Source organism: Oncorhynchus masou, chromosome 31, assembly GCF_036934945.1.
Source record: "Oncorhynchus masou masou isolate Uvic2021 chromosome 31, UVic_Omas_1.1, whole genome shotgun sequence".
Classification (NCBI taxonomy): Eukaryota; Metazoa; Chordata; class Actinopteri; order Salmoniformes; family Salmonidae; genus Oncorhynchus; species Oncorhynchus masou.
Genome location: NC_088242.1, coordinates 68,108,125 through 68,117,888, shown reverse-complemented (window position 1 = coordinate 68,117,888; position 9,764 = coordinate 68,108,125). Strand labels below are relative to the sequence as shown.

Below are 9,764 nucleotides of genomic sequence, written 5' to 3'. Positions count from 1 at the left end.
GCTCGCTGTCCATTCATCCGTTTGTTAATTTAGCCTATGTTGTCTATTTATTTATAAAACTAGATTATCTATTTCATTACTATCACGCGCTCTGTCGTTGTCTAGAGAGATTACGTTATTTCATTGCCTATACATTACGTAATGCAACGGTGGCTGGGGAATCCCAATACTGATTGATATTAAATAGGCTACAGAATGTTCATACATTCAAGCATAGAGTTTTTAACTTCTTCTGTTAATAGCCGAATCTGTTCATAATATAGTTTACGTCTGTCATATTATGTGGCTTTTTAAATACAGGTTGTGGTGTTACGTTAAATGAAGAAACGATAGAGTGAGAGACATTCAGAGAAAGAACAGGACACGACAGACCAACAGCCGTTTGGTCTCGCTCTGGGGGTCGACCGCTACACGTGCAGGAGAAGCGGCAGAGCAGCGGCAGAGAAAGAGTGAGCGGAGAACGGATTCCTCTTTGTGTACTCCATAATTATAATTCTTATTAGTAGGCTAGTAATCCTACAATTGTCGTTTGGTGGGTTCGTCATTAATAACAGTTTAAACTATAGGGAGAGTAGAGGAGAACTGTGCCACTGTCGTCGCTATGGCCGCTCTATCAGGAGGAGAAATGTGCGTCAAATACCTGATGTTCGCTTTCAACCTCATCTTCTGGGTGAGTCATTACTTATGCTATTAAAGGGACTGTGTGTGTGTGTGTGTGTGTGTGTGTGTGTGTGTGTGTGTGTGTGTGTGTGTGTGTGTGTGTGTGTGTGTGTGTGTGTGTTGTTTTGGCTGGCAGACAACAGCAGGTTTAGATTCATATAAATTATAGCCTCTTTGTAAGGGTTTATTCCACACATGTAGGGTAGAGGTAGTGTCGAGCCAGAGGAGGAAGATTCCCCAGTGAATCTGTCTGGTTCCTCTCCAGGTTTCTTTAATCTTCAATTAAAGTTATATGTGCATTGTAAAGGGGTTGGCGATAATTTGACAGTAGCTTACAGGCATTTTGTGGCAAGTATAATTCTGTATTTCATATTACAGTACACCTACCGTAATTATAAATATGGTTTCAAAGCAAGTACTGAAACTATTATACTGTAAAAGTAAATACTACCGTAATCGGAATAAATTAATATATGAATGGATGAATTAATGAAATTCATTGAGGGGAGGAGTTTTTGTATTTCACAGTATTTTACTGTAATTACAAGGGATTGGTGCAAGCAGTTTGGCTGTTAGGTAATGTTTTTACAAAAAGTGTTAATAAGCCAGATACAACAATACCATGCTCCCACTTGTGGGAAAAAGGTTTTGGGCAGTCCAAAAAATATGATACGGTACTGTATTATGTGGGGTGTAATTACAGTACCATTCGAAATACAGCAATTATTTTCCTGCCCACAAACTTTCCCCACAATGCACCATCATTTACATTATTTAAACCATTTCAGAGTATTTTTACTGTTGGTAATACAAAAAATGACATATAATTTACCATTTTCAGTTAGTGTGTGTGTTTGTGTGTGTGCATGTGTGTATCTGTCTGAGGGGGGTTGTCAGTATCTGCTTGGGGAAAGTGGAACAGTGATTTAGCTGGCCATGACTGGACTAAGAAGTGGCCTCTTGTTGGTGAACAATGAAATAATCTCACACACAAACACACACTGGCCAAATAATCCCTGGTGGCTGAGTGACCCAGTGTGCACAGCATTTCAATAACTCAGTGTTTGTATGTGTGTGTGTGATATTGTGTGTTTGTGTGTTGTATTTTGTGTTGTGTCTTGGTGGGGTGTGTGACGGCGTGTGACGCGTATAGCCCCAATGCAGATGAAAGAACAGAGCTCCCCTTGTTGCATGATTCAGAACATGTGTCCTTGATTGTAGGTAGCTACAGTATCTATGGGTGGGTGTGTGTGTGTTAGATTCTGCAGCTGGTGAGGGTGTATTAGCAGTAGTGTAGTTGTGTAGTGCAAGCAGCATGATTAGATTAAACAAATTAACTCAATCACTTACAGAATAGACCAACTCAATCATTCACAGAGTAAACCAATTCAATCATTCACAGAGTAGAACTCAGGTTATCTGTGCTATCCTCCCTCCCCCAGCCCACCTCCTCTACCTTTCTGATCAGGTGACTCCAGGGCGTGACAGTTACTCCCTACTGCATTCTCTTTGTATCGGTCTATGCTCTCTTCATCTCTCCTCTTGCTTTATCCCTGTCACACTCTGCGATACTGTCTAGGGAAATAGGAGAGAAGTGTTAATGAGTTAGTTATTGCTCTGTTACACACAGAGATCACGTTAGCAACATGGAGGTGTTTGAAAGGATCAGGTGTGTGAAGTACCTCATGTTTATCTTCAACTTCTTCTTCTGGGTAGGTCTACTTTAGTTAGATTGTGTGCGTGTGTGAGTGCGTTTGTGTGTGTGTGGTGAATGTTCCCTTCTTCTTTAACTAGGCCATTTTCCCCGAACTGAGAACAAGGCATGAGTAATCTACCCCGACTCACTGAGCTTATCTGGCCTCGTTAGGTTTGGTCTGATCAGACATGTTGTCCCCACTGCAGAACACGCACACACACACACCATGGAGCAGAACACCATTCTACATCAAGGTTCTTTGCTAAAGTGAATAATTAATTAGACTGACGAGGCGGTTTGAGGAATGTGTGTCTGTGTCTGTGTCTGTGGTGGCGGCTCTGGTGGTAAGTCTGTAGCAGAATTTATACTGTATGAAGGAATCAGGCCGATGACCTCCTCTTCTTCTTTCCTCTGTGTGTTAGCTTACCCCCAAGTCACACACATGCATAACCCTGTTTCTCAACATGTCCCTACCTGCTCTCTCACCTGGTTTTCCATGCCCTGGGATAGGTGTGTGTGTATGATAGCTAATATTTTGTGTCTGTATGTGGTAGCTTGCAGGTACAGGAGTTCTGGCTATAGGGTTGTGGTTGAGGTTTGACCCAAAGACCAGAGGACTGTTTGAAGGAACAGAATCTCCCTATGTCTTCTTCACAGGTAATGCAAATACTCACATGCAAGCACGCATGCACTCACACATATACTGAACACAAATATAAACACAACATGCAACATTTTGAAAGATTTTAATGAGTTACAGTTCATATAAGGAAATGAGTCAATTGAAATAAATTCATGAGGCCCGAATCTATGGATTTCACATGACTGGGCAGGGGTGCAGCCATGGGGTACCCAGGCCCCGCCAAACATAATGAGTTTATTACAGACAGAAATACTCCTCTTGATATACCACACCTGTCAGGGGGATGGATTATCATGGCAAAGGACAAATGCGCACAAACAGGGATGTAAACAAATTTGTGCAAACACATAGAGAATAAGCTTTTTGTGCATATGGAAAATGTATGGGATTTGTTTTATTTCAGCTCAGGAAACATGGGACCAACACTTTACATGTTTTGTTTATATATTTTTTCTCAGTACATAGTCAAATATCTCTGCAGAGTCTCTGATGTTGTTGGTGGTTGCGTGTGCGTGTGTAGGTGTGTATATCCTGATAATAGCAGGGTTGTTGATGATGGTGGTGGGGTTCCTGGGATGCTGTGGTGCGATTCAGGAGTCTCCCTGTATGCTGGGGCTGGTGAGTTATACCTCCTCTCCTCTTTTTCTTTCCCTTTGGTATTCAGTTGGTCTGTTATGGGGCTGGTAGTCAGATACTATGTATCTCTTTGTTTCAGTATAAAACTGTTTACAGAACAGATTCAAGGCTCACTGAGTGAGTGAGTGAGTGAGTGAGTGAGTGAGTGAGTGTCAGTCAGTCAGTCAGTCAGTCAGTCAGTCTGTCTCTGTCTGTCTGTGTCTGTCTGTCTGTCTGTCTGTCTGTCTGTCTGTCTGTCTGTCTGTCCTCATAGACTATGTGTAAAATAGTACATTTAAAACGGGACACTAAAATTTGTATGATACGTTACGGTTGGTATGGTTACATAAGACAGGTGGTTACTTAAGGCAAAAACGAAAGTAGGGTTGTTGGTTGGGGTGGATGGGTGGCAGTATAAAGCAAACGTCTAGCAACCCAAAGGTTGTGAGTTTGAATCTCCTCATGGACAACTTTGGCATTTTAGCTAATGAGGAACTTTTCAACTACTTACACATTTTTAGATACTTTGCAACTACTTAACATGTTATCTAACCCTTCCCCTAACCCTACCCGTAATCATTTTAGCTAACCCTTACCCTAAACTCTAACCCCTAGCTTAGCTAATGATAGCCACTAGCTAACTTTAGCAACCTAACTACCTAGCTAGAATTTCATAAATTTAGCAAATTCGTAACATATTGTACGTTTTACAATTTCGTAACATATAATACAAATTGTAATTCGTAACGTTTCATACGAAATGGGTGATGGACATCCACAAATTATTACATACGATACGCAACATATCATACTAAATTGAGTGTCTCTGATTTACATACAGGATAATATGAACTGCACTGAGACCAGGTTGGTCCCTCTCTCTCTGTATCTCTCTGTCTCTCTCAATTTCTCTCTCTCGTGTGTGTGTGTGTGTCCTAAGTCCCTTCTGACCGGGGAGTGCTTTGTGTCAAAGGGCACTTGTCAAATGAAATACACAGCGGTTCATGTGCATATTGGTCTCTTGCAGTTCTTCTTCTTCCTCCTCATCATATTTGCCATTGAGGTCGCCGCTGGAATCTGGTGTTTTTCCAACCAAAGCAAGGTCCCAAAACATATTACATCCCCTTTTCTGTGTTACATTAAAGCCCTTCCCCTGCTATTATCTGTGTGACATTAAATGCCTTTCCTTTCTTTGTGTCACATTGCAACCCTTCCCCTACAGGTGGTTGATGACATCACTCAATTCTACATGGAGACATATCAGAACTACCAGAACACTCGACAGGACACACTGAGAGAGACACTCCGTCTCATACAGACTGGGGTAATCATGTATTTCATTCGTGTGCAGCCATGTTTAGGGGGTTGGGAGCAGAGACAATACATATTTCCAGATAAAAACAGATGGACACCTAAATTACCATTCAACCTTATTTGTTACAGTTGGACTGCTGTGGTACAGGTTCTGTTGTGGACTCTGCCAAAGACACCTGTCCCCCAAGAGACGGGCTGGATAGCCTCATCACCAAGGTAACCCCCTGCTCTGTGATTGTTTGTGTTCAGGTGTTCCTTTTTCTGTATCTCTACAGTCCCTCCTTCTGTATCTTTACAGCCACTCCTGATTTGGCCTCGTTTTTGAGCTTGGTCATTAATAAATGCAGCGGCTATTACTGAAGCAAAACGAGAGTTGTCTTGAGGGGGTGGTTTAATGCAGGCATCTCTTGTGTATGTGATCACACGTGGCAAGTGTTTGTACAGTCACTCTGCCAAAACAGTACACAGTTACAGTCACTCACCCTTCTAGATAACTTGAAGCAGTCTTAACAGTTCTTGCATCTTGAAGTCGCCTAGGCTAGCTAGTGCTAGCCAAGTTCTTTCGCCAATTAGCTTCAGCCGGTTGGTGTGTGACCGTGGTAAAGTTGGTTTGACATTGGGTAGCCTATCTCTGAGGCTAGTTAGGGACTGTCAATAAATTACACAATGTAAATGGGACAGTATTTTAGTTCTCTCAATAAATGCTTTCAATATTTGTAAATACATGTTTTACATTTATAGTTGGTTTGAGGTTTTTAAAATATAGACATTTGGAGCTATTGACATTGTCCTATGTACATTGTGTATTTGACTGATGGTCCCTAACTAGCCCCATAGGGATAATGTCAAATCAAATTGAGCAAGGGCATTGGGCCAGCTGTTGGCAGGATTAAAATAAACTCAACCCAAGGAAATCTGTTACAGTACCCTTCATTCTGTGACAGACATTTTTTCCTATCATCTTTCACATTTCAGTTTTGGACAAGACTGACCCAAATTATAACTTTTAAAATTTGTAGTAAATTTTGTCACTCAAATAAATGTTTTTGACTCACATAGATGCCACATTTTCAAAATGAAAAGTAGCTTTTTAGGGGCATTCGCTCTTTATTATGTGTGTGTGTGTGTGTGTGTGTGTGTGTGTGTTGCAGAGCTGTCCTGATGCTATAGATGAATTGTTTGACTCCAAGCTACACATCATAGGAGGAGTGGGCATCGCCACTGGAGTTATCATGGTGAGACACACACACACAGTACAACGGAAGACCATTTTATCCAACTACGCTCCATTACAGATAGATAGGTTGACAGAGAGACTTCCCTACAGTAAAGAACTCTTAATTTACTCTGCATTTCCCATTATATTCCACAGATGTTTGGGATGATCTTCAGCATGCTGCTCTGCTGTGCCATCAGGAAGTCACGAGAGATTGTCTGAGGATGTCATCGTTACCATGACGGTGGCCGTTAATGTTGCATGATGTCATTCCTAGTCACATGAATTCTGTCAACCAATAGAGAGGCTGTGTGTTGAGAACGGTCGGCCTGAGCGCTAGCAGCCGTTCAGGTCCACTGGCCAACCAACTGCCATTTAGTTAGAGCCGCTAACCTCTGTAACAAGGATCTGCTACACATGGTTCACCTGGCATTAAGTGCGCAAGCTTTGCAAAATAAATATAAACATGCATGTTATTCAGTAATTTCATCCAAACTGCTTGCACGTATCAACTGGCGTCTGTGTATCCAGGCACTAAAATAGAACTTGGTTCTATTTTAGATGCTTGATGCTGCAAGATCCGCCTCTCCAATCTATTCATTAGTTTTTACGAGCATACGAACCCACGTGGGTGATTAAAATATGAGGTCCACACTCCAGTCCAGTTGGTGGCAGTAATGCACATTGAAGTTGGTTGCCAACCGCCATTTAAAATCCACAGAAGAAGAAGGACAATGAATGAGGAAAGATTAATCAAAGAAAACTAACTAAGAACTAACTAGGTTTTCCTTTATATGAGTGGATTAATTGTCGAAGTAGAGAACACATGACTTTGTATGACTCAAAATGGGTAAAAATTCTACAAAGATCCAGCTAATAAAAATACCATATGCATTTCAGAAACAGCAATCTAGCTAAATGTCAATGAATGTTTCATGTGTGTTTCGACATGTCCCATAATTACTATAGTTGGTCGACAGTTGGTTTTGGTATTTTAACGCGTCTGGTAGGGATAGACAAAATCAATGTTGAGCCGGTTTGGTCAGCATGTAATCACAGCGCTGCACAATTCACCTTGGCTGTGTTTGCACAATTCTGATCTTTTTATCACTCATTTGTTTTTTAACCAATCAGATCAGCTCTGAAAAAGATCTAATGTCATGAAGGGATCTAGATTAGCTAATCTGCACAGTGCTTTTCTCAGGCTGATCCTCTTGAACACAGTGAATCTGCCCAGTGCACAGGTTGACCCTCCTAAACCATCATGATGATAACATCAACAACATGCATGCCAGTCTTTCCTGGTTGACTACAACTCATCCTCTCCGTCTCTTTCTCTACCCAATTTGAAAATGCCTTGAAGTCTCTGACTGTTTTTATCTAGGTGAGTTGTAGTCAGTTTTACAGCATATCTAGGTGTCTTCTAGATAAGAAACTTTTATAACACCCTTGCCATCTTACACAAAACAAATTAGCCAAATAAAATGTAACATCTGATCTTCATTCTGTGTGTATTCTGATCATCCTGTGTGTATGTAATGAGTAAGAGAGGAAAACATGTCTGTCAGACTCCACAGCTTCCTGCCACTGTGGAAAAGAACAACCTGAAAAAAACTCTCTCTCTCTCTCTCCACAGCAAAGACCTTGAAGTTGTCATAAAAGGCATGTAAGCTTTATTTTAGGGAATGTTACAGTTTTTCTCAATTGCTAAAACACCATTTCTGAAACCTTGCTCCATTTCCTGAAAACATTAAACACAAAACCTCATCTTCAAGCACTATTTACATAACCTCTGACCCCTCTTGCAAAGTGAAACATTCGCCTCAAAACAGTTTTACCTGTGTTCATAATCAAACACTGCTCTCAAATCATAAACAAAGTGATCAAAATGATATACACTCTCAAGCAGTCAGTTAACAATACACCGAAAAATAGAAAACACATTCTTCAAAATATACAATTCTCAGGGAGAAGTACATTTTTAATCTAAAAAAATATTCATATTTTTCCAGCATTGTCTTATGATGAACGAACACATGTTCTATCATAGTAGCTCAAAATTTATCAGAAATTACTACTCTGCTTTGCTCTTTGCAATTTTGTTTTCTGTTCTTCCTCCTCCTTGTACCCCTATTTTTACAGTACTGTACTCTGCATCTCACAAACTTGTCCTTTGTCTCTGTGATACTGTAATTCTTGTTCTTTGTTGATATGAACCTGCAACCAGTCAATCTATTGAGCAGTTAATAAATGGAAAGCACAATGTTCAGGGCCATACGATTTGTCCATAGTACAGTATACAGCCTACAATGCACTGTACTACAGTATCCATTCTCAAGAGTTTCTCGTTCCCACCTTCAACAACCTGTTTGCTCTCTGAACTGGCTTATATTGGTTGTGTTGCATCATTTGAAACAGGTTGAATCAATTTTGAGTGGTTGTGTTCAATCAATGACATATGTTCTCTATTTGTATTTGATTGTTGCCACTTGTGTTTACCAGTATGGATGACATGTGCATTAGAGTGCAGAATGTGTTTTGAGAATGAGAATGTGTTTAGAGTTTTGCCGAAATGTCTGAGATCTGTAAATTGTGTTTTACCATGTGAAATGGTGTAAGGTATTGACAACAGACTGCATAATTAGCTAAATGAGTCCAGGCAACTGAGAACTTTGTTCAGCCAATGGGTTTTAGTGTTTTAGCAATTGAGAAGAACTGTAACCGAATGTAGACCTGTTATTATTAGTGTCATTCTATGAAAATGGTGGCTTTTTGAAGAGCCAACTTTTACACATTTTTGGACTAGTAACCACAAGGTTGTGAGTTCAAACCCCCAAGCTGACAAGGTACAAATCTGTCATTCTGCCCCTGAACAGGCAGCTAACCCACTGTTCCTAGGCCATCATTGAAAATAAGAATGTGTTCTTAATTGACTTGTCTGGTTAAATAAAGGTAAAATGAAAAAAAGAGCTGTTTATACCATGTCAGTGTGAAAAGTATGGAATTAGCTAGGGAAACTGACAGATCAATAACATTACATTGCTATACTGACTAATAAAAACTCACATTGCGCTGTAAAAAAACATCTGAATATCAGTCTTCAAATCATTTGACTGCTGGTTTCATCGCTAAAATCAGTGAGCTAGCTAGCTAACGTTAGCCATCCTGGCTAGCTATAATTGTACAACAGCTGACGAAAACTATCCAAGTTAATTTACTTCCATTGAAATGGGACTAAAAGGCTTCAAAACATTTCATACACACAACAGCTGTTAGAAACAGGAAATAAAAACTTTTTTCTGTTAAGTCAAACAGCGTTTACATTGCCAGCGACACAAGTCAAATAAAGATTAGCCAGTTTCTGAGCAACACACACATAGACAGCAGCTGCAGACAGCAACACTGTGCCTTTTCAGAAGCTTTGCATTCACACAGACTGTCTGCACACTCTGTGGTGTCCCCACGGTCCTAAATTCAGCTGCTGAAACTGCCAAACAGCCTACCTGACCGCTCTGAGGCATCCACATGGTCCACACCGTCCCCAGAGAAAGTTGTGCCCCTGGACTTCAGGCTGTTTTGAAAACCCTTTTCACAACAGATACATAACTGACCTCTCATGG

General features: G+C 40.6%; 1 protein-coding gene across 2 annotated transcripts; it reads left to right on the top strand.

Annotated features, from left to right (window-relative positions):
- Nucleotides 1–327: 327 nt before the first annotated feature.
- LOC135524318 (CD9 antigen-like) lies at nucleotides 328–9,392 on the top strand. 2 transcript variants are annotated; one of them, XM_064951757.1, is made up of 8 exons: nucleotides 328–670; nucleotides 2,911–3,013; nucleotides 3,520–3,617; nucleotides 4,642–4,716; nucleotides 4,837–4,938; nucleotides 5,058–5,144; nucleotides 6,080–6,163; nucleotides 6,301–9,392. In XM_064951757.1, the coding sequence occupies exons 1-8, from the start codon at nucleotides 602–604 to the stop codon at nucleotides 6,364–6,366; spliced, it is 684 nt and encodes a 227-aa protein (XP_064807829.1). In that variant the 5' UTR covers nucleotides 328–601; the 3' UTR covers nucleotides 6,367–9,392. The 2 variants fall into 2 exon arrangements, with proteins under 2 accessions (XP_064807829.1, XP_064807830.1); XM_064951758.1 differs by lacking the exon at nucleotides 328–670 and adding an exon at nucleotides 2,173–2,372.
- Nucleotides 9,393–9,764: the final 372 nt, after the last annotated feature.

What these genes read in the sequence shown, in the direction of transcription:
- LOC135524318 (XM_064951757.1), top strand. Translation starts at nt 602, where the DNA reads ATGGCCGCTCTATCAGGAGGAGAAATGTGCGTCAAATACCTGATGTTC. An exon ending in TCCCTATGTCTTCTTCACAG is followed by an intron (nt 3,014 to 3,519) that starts GTAATGCAAATA and finishes GTGCGTGTGTAG; the next exon opens with GTGTGTATATCCTGATAATA. An exon ending in TGGATAGCCTCATCACCAAG is followed by an intron (nt 5,145 to 6,079) that starts GTAACCCCCTGC and finishes TGTGTGTTGCAG; the next exon opens with AGCTGTCCTGATGCTATAGA.